We start from the raw sequence: 18,063 nt of genomic DNA on the forward strand, positions 1-18,063 counted from the left end.
GTAAAGTTCCTTAATTAAAATTAAATTAAATTAAATTTAGTTTTTCCATCGCCCGATTGCTGCAATGGCCGTTTTAAGGGCCAGGTCTTCATCTGTGCAACCCGATCCGCCGCATTGCAAGATGTGTTCCATCGTCTGAGTCTTTCCGCTGTCGCAGAGAGTATCTCCTCTAAGGGCATAGTAATAGTAATAGAAATAGAAATAGAAATAGAAATAGAAATTATTATAGTTATATCAATTTGCATTCCACCTAGTCCACTTATACTGAAGGCGCTGAAGATTCGAGGAATCAATGAAATGTGTGTGTTATAATGCTGAATTGCTCGAGCCGACCCGTGGCGTCAAGAGTACGTCTATTATCCTATTTGGACCACATATGCAGATGGGTGTAATGTATTTATAATTTGAAAAGTAGGCCCAATCAGTGACGGATGTAACACTCTCCGTTTTGTGTACAGAATTACCTTTTCTAACGATGCAACCTTACGTGTTTGGGACTTACAAGATACATACATGTACAAACAAACAGACGGAAATAATCTTTTCAGATTGGACAGCCTTAAAACCCAACAACAACAACAACAACCAACTACATGTAAAATCATTATTTTTATCTTATGAGATTAAATGATAATATTGGCACCCCTCAAAAAATTACAAAAGAATACACGAAGAGCGTTAAATTCCTTCACGATATGTAACTATATGTTTGCCTAAATCTTTCTAAAATTCTTTCCAAAGTAAAACGGATATAACTGCGACTTCAAAAAAAAAAAATCAATCTCTTTTAACATGTCGATGAGGGCGCAAGACTGTTTCTTATTGCATACAATATGAAATAACCAAACATCAGATTACATAGATCTTCAACTAATCAATCTATCAAATCAAATCAATTAATCTGTGAGTCACCTAAAGTGAGAAATTTCAAAGTTATATTACGTTATGAGATCATGCTTACTTTGAAAATTACGAAAGGGTATTGGAATTGCCTCAAAGTCTATTTCTTTAACTTTTTTAAGTTTTCGTGATCGAAGAACAATCCTTTGTCATGGAACGTTTCTATTTTATGATGTTCTCCCAAACTGGCATTTAAAAACAATGAGTTATCTCATAAATTAGGTTTCACCTTTGCTGGAACTCAAAATGTTCTATGAATTATGTTCAATGATAGGTATGCGGTGAGATGTCAGGTTAGGTACAGTGTTTGATCAATGGTTGAGGTTAAAGATAAACTTGAGTTCTGGTAAAAAAAAAAAAAATGAATTCTCACAGAATCAAACGAAACTTACGCTGAATGTTCAAGATTACAAATAAATGTCATTTGCCGAACATTGTATACTGGCTGAGTAATGAGCATAGCAAGTAAATCAAGGTAAGTAACCCCAACACCATTTGTGTAGTCCCATTTGTTACTTTACCAAGACTGGGCCAAATTGATTATGATTTGTATGACTCCAGAACCTTGCAGTACACACCAATACTAACATGCTCCATGCTCAACTTTTTATGATCCATTCCACACCTTTTCTTTCACAATGCAATCGCATGACCAGAACTCAACTTTATCTTTAAAGCATTCAGCTAGTGTAGGAAATAGAGCGCGGAGTGATATTGTTGCCGATCGAAGCACGAGTCGTAGAACTTCTTGGGGTCACTACGGATTCGAGTCTTGGGGGTCGTTGTCTGGATAAAGTAGGCCCAATATTTACATGCTGAGATAAGTTTGTCATGAAATCAAAGGAATTATGCTCGAGACAGCTAAATATATTTTGCTCGTTATCATTTTCCACTACACTTTGGTCTATTTGATCCATTAAGTGGTCCCCTCAAAGCCAGATTGGTGAGATAAGTTTGATAATCTTACACTCGTAAGAAACGATAATCATAAATAAACAACAATTAGCGTGATTGCTCTGGAATAAGGATGTCAGGAGTAGTTGCATAAAAAAGGCAAAAATCAAGCCAAACGCACAATGAAGGTCTTGACTTCAACAATATTTATCGCTTTCCTCTGCTTCCTGCTCGAAAAGGGTACTGTAATTTTGGTCGATATTCATTATTTTATCTACATTCATTGTGTGAAAATCCTCTCGTTAAGGTTTTCATCACTTTTAATGATGTTCTTTTACAGATGTATAAGTTGTGTGTTTATCATAAGTTTTGGTAAATAATTTTGTAGTCAGACTATGGTGCGCTTAGGGACACCCGTATTAAGCGCCTAATAAATATTGTGTATTATTATTATTATTATTATCTTAGAAACGAACATCACCGTTTTAAGTTTGCGTAAGGGATTATTCATGTGCATTTTGAAATCAATGGCCTAGTCTGGTTTATCGTTGTTTTTTATGAATGGTTCTCCGTTGACATGTTTCATATCAGATGGCACTAAAAATTACTGAATCTATAACTTGATACATTAATGAATGAAAGCGCGAGCTCAATTTCGTCAGAGGGCCAAACAAAAATTGCCCCAATTTTAATTTTCCTGCTTTTAAGTTTTATGAGCGGGTAAAGCGAGTGAATGTGATTTCGTCATTGCATTAGTATTGAATAAAATTATGATATTGTATTTAAATAAAATAAATTTAAGCTTCAATGTGGAAGTCACGAAATTGATTTATGTGTACGAGGCGAAATTGTGTAGCTGCCATACTTATTTGAACAAGCTTTTTCGATTTAACTCTACCAGAACCCTTCAATTCTTAAGGTTTGATCACTTTGCTCAATTCGACATTCTTTCTTATTGTTATTATAATTTTTGTTTGTTTTTGTTGTTATTATTATTATTGTTCTTTTTTTTTTGGGGGGGGGCTCTCTTTTTCGGCGGTTGTTTTAGCCAAACAAGAATTTGTAAATTGCAACGAATACAGATTTAAACATAACCAACATGTGCATGATTGGCATTTGGGAGAAAGATCTTTTAGTATTTTCCAAGGCTCACAACCACTATTGCTCAAAAGTACTACCTACAATATAAAATGTGTTTAGTTATGTTGATATTATTATCCGATTTAATTTCCCCGGCCCATGTTAGCGTTAATCTTATTCTTCCACTACTTTACTTTTAATCCTTTTTTTTTAATTTTCATCTGTTCTATAGTCTTCTAATGTGCAGTATCACCTTCATTCGCTATCTTAAAACAATTTTATATTTATAGTATTGTCCTTGGAGTACGAAGCGAGTTAGGGCCACGTGCTAGACTACCCCCCCCCCCCCCCCCCATGATTTAAAAAGAGTTCCGATGGGATCTGAAATTATATCCCATATTCAGGATGCAAGTTGCCCACAAATTCTTTCTTTCGGGCAAAGAGGTGTCCGAATGTGTTGTTCTTATATCTAATCTAGTGCATTTTGATGTAAGCATAACATGTTTTTCAAAATAAAGTGTCTGTTTTAATCGCTCGAATCTTTTTTAAATGGACATCCAACATTCGGGCAAAAGCACCATTTAGCAAAAAATGGGCCCGTACGCCATCGAGTGTACAATTGGCAGCAAAAATTCAAAAACCAATTAACAATATACGCTTTTTAGATAGATTTGAAATCATATTATGAACTTTGCAACTAGATATTGATATCTTGCTTCCAGATACCATCTACTGACCTTTACCATCAGAACTGAAGTATTTGTTTGTTTCTTGTGATAATCAGCATCTTATGTCCACACTGCGATGCTCAAGTTGTATTCAATATTAATCCTAAGGTAGTAACGCACTTTATCGGGCGGAGCTTGGCAACGCCCTCATGAAGCGATGTGAGAGGAGAGAGAAAATCGAACAGAGAGAGAGAGAGAGAGAGAGAGAGAGAGAGAGAGTCCAAAGGTACCTCGTGTAGGTAATTCTAACTAATGCCCTCACTGCTGTGTATTATTTGTATATTATGATATATACATGTATCATGTTATTCTACATTACGTCATTAAAACAATAACACAATTATTATTTACTTGTTGAAGGAATGACTCAGAAATCTTAGGTATAATTATCTTGAAACCCCTTTTCCACTTAAAATCCCAACAGGCCAGGCAGCAGAAATATGCTACGGTGACCTCGGCTGCTTTGAAGATGCGGGTTGCCATGGTAACGTCTTCCCGCCGGAATCCCCCGAGTTCATCAACACCCGTTTCTATCTCTTCACACGTCGAACCTGGAACTTTTCTCAGGAGCTAATCCGAGATGACGTCGACCGACTCCGAGCGTCGAACTTTGACCCGAAGGTGCCGACGATGTTCTCGATCCACGGATGGAACTCGAATGGGTTCGGGAGCGGAGAGAGGGATAGGAAGAACGCGTTCCTTGAAGATGTGAGAATGCTTTTTTTGGGGGGGGGGCATGCATGTTTGGGGGTATAAAATGAAGTTATGTAATATGAGAGAGGGAACAGAAAAGGATTACATGGAAGAGATAGATGAAGGAAGAGAAGAACGAGAGAATATATTATCGGTATTTTCGTCATCTTCTTGTTCTTCTTCTTCTTTTTCTTCTACTTTCTCCTCCCCCTTTTCTCTTCCTTTTCCTTCTACTCCATTATTATTATCGTCAGTATATCTATCGTCATCCTTATTATTACACGGAATGCCAGATATACGACCAGCATAATACGAAAAAATATAACCGTCACCTCTACCACCACCGCCACCACCACCCCCATCACCACCAACACCACCGTCACCAGTACCACCACTTACTCCTTCATTTTCTTTACAATAACAGCGCCGGGGTCTTCTACATCACCACTCGTCATCTACCTGATCGTCAACATCGTCGAAGTAATAAGAGTTTGCATCATCAATATCATTCTCATCATCATCCTTACCACCATAAAAAACAATCATCATCATTTCCACCAGACGCCGCCGTATATCGTTAAGTGGGCCATAACATACCAAGCCACCTTATCCTTTTCAATTCAAAATTTCGTCCCTATTTTCACGAAGTGACGGTAGTGAGGAAAATCGCATATACTTTGCTTGACGATTTTCCTCACTACCGTCACTTCGTGAAAATAGGAACGATTTGTAGCATTTAGGCGAACGTCAATGCCACTGAAAGGTGCCACCACCATCACTACCATCATCATCATCGCCCTCGTCGTCGTCGTCATGTTCATCATTTTCGTCCTAATCGTAATCGCCATCATCGATATCGTCGAAGCCGTCGTATCTCAATAATTATTATCATATAATTATTAACAATGATAATCGTGATCATAATCACAAGTTTCACCATCATCATCACCACCATCAGATATCAAGGCAAAGTTGATCTCTAGTCATGAAATTTGTCTCAACTTCATCCCGGCCCAACAGGCGAACGTCAATGTCATCACCGTGGACTGGCGGAGGGGGGCAAGTGGGATCGTTTACCCCAAACAGCACCAGAACACTCGGGTGGTGGGGCGCGAGATTGCCCTCTTCGCTCGCTTCCTGAACCTGGAGACTGGCATGTACTTCAAGGATGTTCATCTGGTGGGCCACAGTCTCGGGGCACACACGGCTGGCTATGCTGGCGCCTATCAAAAAGGCTTTGGCAGAATAACAGGTCAGGAGAAAATTCAAATCCTTATCCGGGTACACTGTGAAAAGTTTGGGCAATATTTGTTCAACACTTTGCCCAACGTTGTGCTAAAAGTTAACCCAACCATCTATTGGGCAATATTTTGCCCAGTGGTATTGGTAAATGTAAGTACCCTTCTTCACACGTGCATAATTGTTTCGAATTTTGACCAACTGTTGGGCAAAATACGAAAATGTTGCCCTATAGATGGTTGGGTTGACTATTGGCAAAGTGTTGGAAAATATTGCCCAACCTTTTCACAGTGTAGAGTTGGCATATTTACTACTTTTGATCTATTCATTTATATTTTTGTATTATTTATTCGGTTTAAAAACGTCAACACTTAAATTCAGGAACTCATAATGGTTGATTTACAATGAAATTGAATAGTGTAATAAAAAAATTGAACCACAATATTTACACTTAAGAAAAAACTGTTGTTTTATGACAAATTTATGACAAAAGCTGACATTCGGGGAAAATACATCAACCCCCCCCCCCCCCCCCCCCCCCCCCATCCCTGGGTCGGTAAAAATGTTCCCATACAGATATGTTTTGTTTTTCAATCATCTTTCATCCTTTGTGCCCTTATATACATGAAGGTTCCGATCCTGCGGGCCCGTTTTTCCGTGATGACGAACCGGAATGTCGTCTAGATCCCACTGACGCCCTCTTTGTTGACGTCATTCATGGCGATGGTAACGACAACATCGGTCTGGGAACATCACTTCCGGTAGGGTTATTATCAATTTTTACAATAAAAAAATTGGGGGAGTTCATGTGCAAAGGAGTAGCCCCGGGGGCGTAGCTAGGCGGACAATAGGTTACTTCCCCCTCCTCGCCCCCAGTAATATTATTGAATGGCAAAATTAAAGGGCAAAGAAAAGAGGGGGGAAAGGGAAGGGGAAAGGCAACATGAAAACATTGCTTTTTAGTGGACCCCTCTGTTTCCAATATGTTTCCCTTAATATCGGTAAATGATTATGATTGATTCGTAATGTTTTGTTGGAAAAAAAAATTGAAATTGAAAATAGGTAATTCATGATGCACTTCCCCCTCTGTAGCTATGGGCTCGTTCTCTCGCATTATTTTCATCCATCCAATAATCCCGCCCCGTACTTTCATAATGCAGAAGTGCCCCATAGTTAAGAGGACCCATGATACGCCACTGTTGATATGCCCTTTACATTGTCAGATGGATGGGAAACAGGGATTTTTACTGGCTCGATTACCTGCAATATGATTTTAATTGTAACAGTGCCAGTATCGGATATTAGTTAAAGATGATATCATGATAATGAGAATTGTTGGGAGTCACTAGAAGGAAGAGCGGGGGTGTATCGATGTGCCGACATGGGGTAGGGGGTGGGGGTGGGGGGTAGAGCAGGGGCGGATCCAGCCGGCGGCAGGGGAGGGGGCCCAATTCGTGAGAAAATATTTAGCGGCGAAACAGCCGGCCGATAATTCGCTCATTGAAAATCACAAAAAAATCGCACCCCCCCCCCTTGTTGAGCACCAGGGGAGGGGCCCATCTATAAAAAAAGGTAAAATTAAATTGTTTTTACTAGTTTTTTTCCCCCAGGGGTGGGGACCCGGGCACCCCCCCCCCCCCCCCCTGCTGGATCCACCACCATGGTAGGGGGTGGTCACTACATGAAATATTTCTCATGTCTAAACCCTAGTCGAAAATATTTCAAATCTTGGTGAGGAACCCAAACTTGATTAGAAAGACTCCTTTCTAGAAAATGGTCTGAAAGAGATTTGAAAATAAAAATTGGTACATACTAAACATCTTAAGACTAAAATATATCATCAAGGTTTATCGTATAAATCACAATGTAACTAAGGGCGTTTTAATTTACCATCAAACATACAGATGGGACATCAAGATTTCTACCCGAACGGCGGGCGTCACCAACCTGCTTGTCAATACGGCAGCGACCTGGGCGGATGTAGCCACGCCTACTCCTCCCGCTACTTCGCCGAGAGCCTCCGATCCACCACCTGCAAATTCAAGGCTTACCCGTGCCCGAGCTGGGCGGCGTACATGAGTGGGTTATGCCGGAGTTGCGGGGTCGGGGGCTGCTCCGAGATGGGGTATCATGCGATAGACCACAAGGACCTGCGGGGACTCTTTTTCCTGGATACAAACCCTGAATCTCCATACTGCATCCCAGAGCCCTGGGACTAAGGTTTCAGGCTGGCTTGTCTCGATTGAAAGACATCGTACCTCCGTCACACAGACTCCAATCGGACCGACATTATGAAATGTTTCATTTTCCCAAACAGAAGTAGTACAAATCAAAACAAAGTTAACACAAATTACATCATTCAGAAGTTAAATCAGTTACAAGTCAAAACTTCATTAGTACATTTTCTAATTTATCAAAAACAGTACACAGAAAAACAATTTTAAAGTTATATAGATGATTTTGTATATTTCAAAACAATCTAACAATCCTTTGTATATATTATGATTATAATTTTTAAATAAAGCATAGTACTACCCCTGAAGATGGAGAATTATCATTAAAACAAAAAGAAAAGGAAACAACAACAACAACGACAACAACAACAAAACACACACACAAAAGACCTTTGGCCATTCGGAGTAATATCATAAACCCATGTTTCATGTTTCTTCGCTCTATTCAAAATAACTTTTGAGCGAGAACACTCAGCGGTATATTGGGAAGACTCTCAAACGAAAGTTCCTAGGTTCGATTATTACTGGCTGCTTACATTCTTAGACGAGTAACTGTTTTTCTCGCATTTATCCCTCTCCAGGAGTATTACATGGGTAGAGGGAGCGTGGGATAATGATAATTGCATTGAAGAGCAGTATTAATGCTAAAAATATTAGTATTATTATCATTATTATTATCATTATTTTCATTATTATTATCATTTAAAAAAAAAAAATCTTTTCATTAATCATTATTATTATTTCTGTTGTTGTTATTATTGATTGTGTTGCTATCATTTTTATTACTAACAATATTATCATCATTATAGTAAGCAATCATAATAAAAAAACATATCATTCCGGATGATTCTACAGATAGCCTCACTGTGCCTTGATATAATGACGCAAGCTTTAATCCCTTTCTTCTTATCTTATTAGAACAGCTGTGTGGAATAATTGATTCACACACTATACTTGCTATTAAAAGGTCAAAATATTCGTGCATCAATCCTTGGAAGGTTTTGTAATTCTTATGTCATTTATATCCATAATACATTGACATGTTTAATCGGAATAGAGGGCAGACGGAAGAGCGGTTAATTCATGTTTTATTCGAATTGTAAATTCATTTCGATAAAGATTTTAGTTTCAAGTCGGTACCTGGTCATGGAGTTTATATATGTGATATTGATTTTGGTCGGTGCAGTTTCAAGACAAGGTAAATATTATTATGATACAGAATATAGAACAAAATATCGAACCTCAGTTATAATGCTTTGATGTTTACTCAATATTTGTGCATTTCAAGAAGGTTATAGATAGTTTTTTTTCTTCTATAGATTGGCTGACATGTATACCGCATGTGTATGCCATTGCCGTTAAAGTCTGATGGCACTGAAATTTTCAACTACACTTCTATGAAGCTAATTTGACAGGTTGTGAATATGTTTGCTATTTGGAGCAGTAAAATACTGCCCCGGCCAGTGCCATTTAATATGATTCTACAGTATTATACTTTGCTTCATCACGGGATATTATAAATGTAAATAAATATATAAGTGATAAAAAACATCTGTTTATCACTTCTTCTTTTTTTGGATGTCATTGTACCTTAACGTTGATTGGACTAATATTGTTGCATGTTTCCCGAGAATATTCGTGACCCTCGGCGTAATCAAGAGCTCAAATTCGAAAGGGCCTTGTTGCCTCTTGCCAGAATAAATTGAATTCTTCATGGTCGACTAGATAAGCTAATAATCACAACAGATCACATACCTGCCCAAATTGATGAAGTTGTCATCGCCCAAATACAAATTTGATCTTGGACTGGAACCCCCTATACCAGCCCCCCCCCCACCCTGCTTCACACACATATGGTGAGTTTTGTAAACATAATAGATGAACTGTCATGCTAAAAATTTCAGGACTCAATTTTGTTCAAAGTTACATTATTGACACCAGAACGCCAGTTATCTTAAAATGATTCAGTTATATTAAAGATAAACTTGAGTTCTGGTAAAAAAAAAAAGAAAATGAATTCTCACAGAATCTAACGAAACTTACACTGAATGTTCAAGATTACAACTAAATGTCATGTGCCAAACAATTTTGGAAGAAAATGTATACTGGCTGAGTAATGAGCATAGAAAGATAAGGAAATCAGGGTAGTATACTAGCCCTGACACCATGTGTGTTGTCCCATATACATCTTTCTGTAAGTGGTTGTTACTTTACCAAGACTCTGCCAAACTTATGATGATTTTGATGACTCCAGAACCTTGCATTACACACCATTACTTGCATGCTATATGATCAACTTTGCTGATCCATTCCACACCTTTTCTTTCAAAATGCAATCGCATTACCAGAACTCAAGTTTATCTTTAATAGGACAAAATACTGAAACAGGATCATAAACAATTAATAGTGCTTCCAAACCCGATACAGCCTCCTCCGAGGAAGTTTGCTTTGACGATGTCGGATGCTTCACCGGTGCTGGCTGTCATGCTTACGGCTTCCCACCCCGGTCACCAGCCCTCATCAACACCCGGTTCTTCCTCTATACGAGACGTAATCGGTTCGATCCTCAGGAGCTCATACGGGGGGATGTCGCCGGACTTCGAGCGTCGAACTACGATCCGATAAAGAAGACGAAGATCTCGGTACACGGGTACACGGCGAATGCCTTCAGGGTCCTCGAACAGGACCAGAAAGATGCTCTCCTTGAAACAGTAGGTTAATACCATAGAGATATATACTTAATAAGTGTTTAGTAGTATATATCTCTATGGTTAATACATAAAGACTCAGACGCGTACGCAGGATTTTTTCAAGGGGGGGGGGGGGGGGGGGTAAGAGGACACTTTTTTTGTTTTTTGTTTTGTCCCCGAAAAATCGCAACAACTCAGCCAGCCGCTGAATAAGCGGGGGGGGGGGGACACTTTTTTAAGTCAGCCATTTGTATAATTTGTTTTTTTGTTTTTTTTCTTAATTAAAAAAAAACAAAAACAAAAACAAAAAACAAATTACCAAAGGGTTTTTTTTGTTCCTCCAAAATACACATATAAAAAATACCAAGGGGGGGGGGGTTTAACCCCCCCCCCCCCCCCTGCGTACGCGCCTGTAAAGACTCATTTGATTTATTTTTCTAGGTTACTGAAGTGGGGTGTTGGGGGTGGGCAGTGTTCCGGATCTAGGGGGGTTTCCAAGGCAGGGAAAGCCCTCGAAAAGCCCGCGAAAGGGGGATCCAGAAATTTTGGCAGTCCTCAGATAGGGGGTGCTTTCAAAAAGAGTGGGGGCGGGATTGTTCTACCTTTTCAACAGTACACTTTTGGCCGTTTGTGTTATATCTGTGTTTATAGACATTGATTTGCTTAATTAATATCTTTCTCCAGTACGATTTGAATGTCATCCTAGTCGATTGGAGCGAAGGCGCTCAGGGCCCTTACCGAGAATGCCATCAGAACACCCGGGTAGTCGGGCGAGAGATCGGGTTACTAGCCCGCTTCCTCAACCTCGAGACCGGCATGTATTACCGCGATCTCCATCTCATCGGCATGAGTCTTGGCGCGCATGTCATGGGGTATGCTGGCGAATTCTTGCCCGGAATCGCACGCATCACAGGTAAAGCATAAATCGGTTAGGCCTACAGGCTCCAGCGATAACAGACCGTTTTCGCAATGTAATCATATTTAATACACAAACCTTTGTGAAGTGCCTCGTTAGAAATTCATATTTCATTCACCTGTTATGAATACTTGTATTTCAATTGTTTGCCCTTCGATAACGAGACGAGTTCTGCATAAATGAACACACGTGACTTGCAAAGTCACGCTCCTCGTTGCGATACAGCGTAGAAAGTCCATGAAAGAGCCTTGACATAAAAATCAGTTAATATATATATATATATATATATATATATATTTTTAAATCCCATTTTCCTCTTTTCAATCGCGATCGTCAAAACTTCAAAGAATCAAACTAAGGCAATTTCAATAGCCTTGTGCATTACTTTTTATATAAAAACGTTCGGTAATCCGGACATGATTTTTATTGGCAATCCAATACTAGGGTATTCAAGTTTTCCTTAAAACGATTTCTTGAAAGGCTATGCGATTTTCCTTTTTCTACACAATAATATTGATTAAATTTTTAAAATAGGTTTAGACCCAGCAGGTCCGAATTTCCGCGACGAAGGTTTCGACTTCCGCGACAACGGACCCGAGTGCCGTCTCGATCCTACCGACGCCATCTTTGTTGACGTCATGCATACAGATGGAAATGATGGGACAGGACTCGGTCAGATGATGCAGGTAAGTAGTTCATTTTCCTGGTATAGTCATGTTCTAAATTTCAGGCGCCAACCCAATCCCTTCAACTCCCGTTCCTTTGGGGAAACGCTCGAACCATTTTTATAAGGGGTAATATTTTGATTCTTGTCTAGGAAATTTCCCGACAAGGGTTAAATATTTCGACATTAAGGACAATTTATGGAGCTCCCGGAAAATGTTGAATTGGGTGTGTCATAGCCTATACCCTCACTCTCAAATAACAACTTCTTTGCCCCACCCCACCCCTCCTCTCTCTCTCTCTCTCTCTCTCTCATTTCCTCGTCGCCTAATGACGAAAAATCTGTCTGAATAAAACAATAGCCGATACTCAAATCTGTCAAAACCAGGAACCGTTCTGAGAAAGATTTTAGTCTAATATACGACCTACAAAGATGTTCTTATTAAAAGGCGACCTTCAAGTCTCAAACGTGAGCCTAAACACACACGATTTGTTATCTTTTATCGTTATCTTTCATTTTACAGCTTGGACACCAGGATTTCTATCCTAACGGCGCCCGTCGTCAGCCGGGATGCGGAGACGTCGATTTCTGGTCAGGCTGCAGCCATCTCCGTGCTCTCACACTCTTTGCAGACACTGTGCGGTCACTCTCCTGTGAGTTTACCGCGGTGCCGTGCGAGAGTTGGGCACGGTATCAGGCTGGAACCTGCGGTGATCAATGCGGAACGGGCGGTTGCGCTATCATGGGTTATCGCGCGGACCTGAATACCGCGGTTACGGGAAAGTTTTATTTGGTGACCAACGACGAAACGCCGTATTGTATTGATTAACGTAAACTAATGGGCCTCTCTTGACTAGTTTCTTGAGGGGGGGGGGGACTTTAATCATCATGATTTACCTCCAGTTTCGAGATTATTGCCACAGCTGTCCACTTTCTAATTTGAAAAACTACATAATATATTTGTATATATCCACCCCTACCCCTCGATTCTCCCCTGTTGTTGGCCAAAATATTCTACCAGATTGTGAAAAGTGTTGCATTTGTTCGGATTTCTTCCTCCCATCGAACTCTCTCCCACAAAAAGCCCTGAGTGAGATTAAAAGGGTCGGCGGTACTCCCGAAATCATATTCACCAGGAAATGTTTGTTAATTACAGTGGATATGCCATCATAGTAGTTCTGGAGGCTATTGTTTTATTCAGCAAAAGAATGAAACATCAGGGATTCCTAATTTCATTTTGCGAATATTATTGCTGTCTTGATAATCTTGGTCATCAATGCAACAATAAACTTTAGATTTTGTAAAATGCTTATGTGTGGTTTGTTTCTCATTTGTAGAGATTTGATTAAGTTTATAATTGATTAGACTATCCATTTTTCTTTTGAAAATTATGATATAAATGACAGCAAATTATAATTTTGTATGAATGTAAAAGATATATATACAGTGCGTTCCAGAAAAAACGAAACCGAGAATTATCGATGTTTTATCATAACTTAATCACAATTATAGTTGATAGATGACACATATTTGTAAAGCTTAGACCCTCTTCTATCATTTGATGCAACTCATAATGCATATTTCACGCATGGGTGATTAAAATGAATTTGAAGAGAGGAAACCAACAAGTCATTTGGCGGACGATATCTGAATCTGAAAGAGAAAATTACATTTCTAGAAATTTGAGTTTCTGCCCTTTCATATGACACCTTAGTAATGAAAAATGAGCTAGGAATAATAAAGTTCTGTTAATAACTTTGTTTAAAATAGTGCTTGCATTTCCATAATTTCATTAAACGAATTCGTTTTCACTGGCTGCCTGCCGTAGCAACAAACGGAATAAACAAAATACTTAACTATGTTTCGTTGACAATCAGCCGTAGACGAAAGACTTCATGCAGGGCTGATTGTCAACGAAACGGAAGTCATTTGTCAATTCTGCTTGTCGCTACGGCAGGTAGCCAGTGAAAACGACGGTTTGATGAAATTATGGAAATGCAAGCACTACTTTAAACATACAGAACTTTGTCGTTCCTTGCTTATTTTTCCTGAAAGACTTCATGCATGGCTGATTGTCAACGAAATGGAGTTAAGTCTTTTTGTCAATTCTGCTCGTCGCTACGGCAGGCAGCCAGTGAAAACAAATTTCTGGGACGCACTGTATGTAAAAAGAAAATGATCTCAACTGTTTCCGAAAATCAACTCAAGGGCAATTTCAATGCCCCATTGCACATCCGAAATCATGTTCGGATTACGTAATACCTCGGACAAATGACAAAAATCAGTGACAAATCTGTTGATAACCAATAAGAAGCAAGGATGTCAGTAGCTTATAACAAAAAATGTCATTTGTCACTGATGACAAGTTTTGTGAAACGCCCCCCTCATCGTCATGTTCGCACATTCCAGGAGGTGACACACAAAGCTATTGAAATCACGTCAGGTTGTTTTATTGAAAGTAGTTGCAATCGTGTTTGAATATTCAAGTATACATAAAAAATTAATGTAATGTTTAAGTGAAAGGAGGGCGGACGAGAAATAGAGAATTCAAAGAGAGGGAGAGAGAGATAGGGAGAGAGAGATGATTTAGGAAAATAGAAGAGGGACTGGGAAAAAGGAGAGAACAAGAATTTGGTCAGAAAATTTAAAATGGGAGAAGGAACGGAATGGAGGGAGAAAATAGAGAGTAAGAGAGAGAGAGAGAGAGGGGTGGGAGGGGTTAATGCAAGTACAAAATAAGATCATATCTTTGTAAGAGGTATACAAATTCAAGTCAAGTTCCATTGAAACTTTTAAAGTCACCCTTTTACTCACTTTACCAACATGTTTGCACGATGAATGTCCGTCGAGCTAGATTTGAACCAGCGACCAACATTACTGAGCTTTCGACGTAAAGCTGACTGCTCAGCACAGATTAGATCACCTTTAATATACCTGGGGGTGTTTGACAAAGAATAAGATCGACTTTAAGTTAGATTTAACTATGGCAGGCCGTTCATGCCACTGTTTGCTCTCACTTTTATGATCTTTAGATATTTTTTTTCTTCTTCAATGATAAATTATCAAAAATGTAAATTCTGTAGATTTGTGACCATGATTGTGTACATCCCTTGAGAGACCAATGCCAGTAAAAGGTGAGAGCAAACAGTGGCATGAACGGCCTGCCATAGTTAAGTCCAACTTAAAGTCGATCTTAGTGTTTGTGAAACACCCCCCCCCCCCAATACATAATTATATGAGGATCATTAAACTTCAAAATAATGGAATACGATCTGTGCATTTTTAAATGACCCATGGTATCAATTCATTTTAGATACCAAACATCAATAAGAAGGAAAAAAAAATCTTATAAAAATGATCGTCTTTTTTCACACTGTCAACTTTCAATCAAAATGTGTTTTTCTTTTCTTTTCCTAAAGGTAAAACAACGCTTTTCTAAAGAACCTTGTTTAACGCCACAAAATGCTTACTGCATGCATCATCATAAGTATATAATGATTAAAATACACTTTGACAAATTAAAAATATGGATACAATCAAATAAGCACTTAGCACCGATGGCATAAACCTAAACAAACAAATTATATAAAAAAAATAAACAAACCAAAAATCTAATTCCCATCCGTCGAGCCGAATTTGAACCAGAGACCTAAGGATATCAATGCTCTTTACGTCTACAGTACTCCGCTCTACCAAAGGCTGAGCTATCGATGGGATGCTGACCATGCTGACACAAGATAGAGAAACATAACAAGAAAGTCATGACAAGTGTAACACTATTATGAAAGAAAGAAAGCTATATTGTTAAGCAAGGTTATAACATGAGCTATGGGCAGAGTATAGACGTTTAAGAAATAGGGTTACATAATTACGCTATCAAAAAGCAAAAAGCAACACTGTATGATTGAATTATTGCAATGTACAAATCGGATCGATACATGAAAAGTTCTGAAATCATTTTTACCGAAAAAAGGGGCATCTCGATTCAACGATAATTTGCTAATGTTGTAACAGAGTTGTTGAAAAAACATAAAGAAAGCAATTTTGGGGAGAATGTATTTCATTCAACTATTAGTGATGCACCTTGTCCAAACAAGTTCCAAACAAGTTGAAATTATCTGTCGTTTCTGAAGCTGATGTCTTCATACAAAATACAATATAATGAGAGGGATTTATAAGTTAAAAAATAAAAAATCATGCGGAGTCATGCAGGAAAGAACTGTTTTAAAAGTCTTTATTCTGTGTTGTTTATTATTCACCGCATGTTATTCACATTCTCTTATGTTATTACTTTGAGGTATTAGGACAGGAACAAGTTAACGGAAAGAGAAACTATTTTAAAACTCTTTATTCCGTGTTATTATTCACCGCATGTTATTAACATTCTCTTATGTTATTCCTTGTTTTTATTACTTTGAGGTATTAGGACAGGAACAAGTTGACGGCAGTACATCTGATTACTTCCTGTGAGGTGATGTGATATTGTTTTTCCTTTTTGGGGGGTATTTTAGGCCTGTTTCCTATTATAGGATTTCCCGGCCAAATTCGCGAGTTTGTCATTCAAATTAATTTGTCTTGCGTTTAAATTCGACGGTTTTAGCAGGCGCGTAGCCAGGGGGGGCGGTGGGGGCGGTCGCCCCCCCCCCCCCCAAAAAAACGCCGACCAAAAAAAAAAGAGAGAGAAAGAGAAGAAAAAAAAGAAAGAGGACGTAGGAAGAAAAAGGGAAAAGGAGTCGAGAACGGTACAATGAATCGTCAAAGCTTCCGCGCTTCGCGCGGGAAGGGGGAAACTGAGTTCAAATTAAGAAATATGAGTCGGGAAAGGTACAACGAATCGTCTTCTTTCTCTAATAATTTAATGAAACGTCAAAGCTTCGCGCGAGAGGGGGGGGGGGGGAACAGAATTCAGACAAGGATTAGAGTCGAGAAAGGTACAACGAATCGTCTTCTTTCTCTAATAATTTAATGAAACGTCAAAGCTTCGCGTGAGAGAGGGTAGGGACTGAATACAGATAAGGATTAAGAGTCGAGAGAGGTACAACGAATCGTCTTCTTTCTCTAATAATTTAATGAAACGTCAAAGCTTCGCGTGAGAGAGGGGAGGGACTGAATACAGATAAGGATTAAGAGTCGAGAGAGGTACAACGAATCGTCTTCTTTCTCTAATAATTTAATGAAACGTCAAAGCTTCGCGTGAGAGAGGGGAGGGACTGAATTCAGACAAGGATTATGAGTCGAGAAAGGTACAACGAATCGTCTTCTTTCAAAGCTTTCGCGCTTCGCGCGGGAGGGGGGAATCTCCCCCCCTCCCTGCACCCACCCCCCTAGGGAGCGCGCTTCGCGCGCTCTTTAAGAGATTCGCACGCTTCGCGTGCTCACTACCGCCCCCCCCTAAAATGAAATCCTGGCTACGCGCTTGGGTTTTAGTGCAGTCAGGTATATCTCGGGTTTATATTCCCTTTTCTAGTTTTCAAATCTATGGAATTTTCGTTAGAATCTACGTATGTTTCATTCAAATGAATGAACAATGTGCTTCTTTCGCTATTTGGTCATTCGATTTGGCGCAACACGATTTTCTGACAACGCGACGGTGTACTTATATCATTCTAATTCATTTGTAGCATTCAAATTAGCACCTTGTGCATTTAAATTGATGGTCAATATACATTTCTCGTTTATTACACACTTTTTATAGCTCATTCTTTTTCTTTCAAGATTGTTTTTTCATGTGTATTTCATATTTCATTTTCTTGCATTTATACACTTATACTTATTAGATTTATCTGATTGTTAAGAAGAAAAAAACGACTTGCATCTACGGACCTGACATGGTCTCAGTATATTTGTAAATGTTCATGTAAGGAAGTTGTTTGTCTTATGTTTCATCATAACTTTATCATAATTTCATCATAATTTCATTATGGAAGAAGGGTACAATATTGTGACTGGGGTAGGGACTAGAGTCAACAATTTGAACATGATTCATTATTTAGCCATGTCTTTAGCCATCGATCTGCTGGCGGGC

The 18,063-nt window shown here is 39.0% G+C and overlaps 2 protein-coding genes across 2 annotated transcripts; both read left to right on the plus strand.

The window, feature by feature from the left end:
- Positions 1-1,937: 1,937 nt before the first annotated feature.
- Positions 1,938-8,113, plus strand: LOC584147 (pancreatic lipase-related protein 2). Its single transcript, XM_784025.4, has 5 exons — positions 1,938-2,034; positions 4,027-4,310; positions 5,316-5,547; positions 6,165-6,295; positions 7,439-8,113. Exons 1-5 carry the CDS (start codon positions 1,977-1,979, stop codon positions 7,751-7,753), a joined length of 1,020 nt encoding a protein of 339 aa, XP_789118.3. The 5' UTR covers positions 1,938-1,976; the 3' UTR covers positions 7,754-8,113.
- Positions 8,114-8,738: 625 nt separating this feature from the next.
- Positions 8,739-13,296, plus strand: LOC589325 (pancreatic triacylglycerol lipase-like). The gene is made up of 5 exons (XM_030985455.1): positions 8,739-8,966; positions 10,196-10,479; positions 11,143-11,371; positions 11,909-12,060; positions 12,562-13,296. Exons 1-5 carry the CDS (start codon positions 8,852-8,854, stop codon positions 12,865-12,867), a joined length of 1,086 nt encoding a protein of 361 aa, XP_030841315.1. The 5' UTR covers positions 8,739-8,851; the 3' UTR covers positions 12,868-13,296.
- Positions 13,297-18,063: the final 4,767 nt, after the last annotated feature.

The sequence above is a fragment of the Strongylocentrotus purpuratus genome, unplaced genomic scaffold (genome assembly GCF_000002235.5).
Source record: "Strongylocentrotus purpuratus isolate Spur 01 unplaced genomic scaffold, Spur_5.0 spur5_scaffold_15, whole genome shotgun sequence".
NCBI lineage: Eukaryota > Metazoa > Echinodermata > Echinoidea > Camarodonta > Strongylocentrotidae > Strongylocentrotus > Strongylocentrotus purpuratus.

Excerpts from the sequence above, each read along its gene's own strand:
- LOC584147 (XM_784025.4), top strand. The coding sequence starts at position 1,977 with ATGAAGGTCTTGACTTCAACAATATTTATCGCTTTCCTCTGCTTCCTG. Across the intron at positions 4,311-5,315 it reads AGAACGCGTTCCTTGAAGAT|GCGAACGTCAATGTCATCAC; the intron begins GTGAGAATGCTT and ends CCGGCCCAACAG. Across the intron at positions 5,548-6,164 it reads AGGCTTTGGCAGAATAACAG|GTTCCGATCCTGCGGGCCCG; the intron begins GTCAGGAGAAAA and ends ATATACATGAAG.
- LOC589325 (XM_030985455.1), top strand. The coding sequence starts at position 8,852 with ATGTTTTATTCGAATTGTAAATTCATTTCGATAAAGATTTTAGTTTCA. Across the intron at positions 8,967-10,195 it reads CGGTGCAGTTTCAAGACAAG|CCTCCTCCGAGGAAGTTTGC; the intron begins GTAAATATTATT and ends AACCCGATACAG. Across the intron at positions 11,372-11,908 it reads CGGAATCGCACGCATCACAG|GTTTAGACCCAGCAGGTCCG; the intron begins GTAAAGCATAAA and ends TTTTTAAAATAG.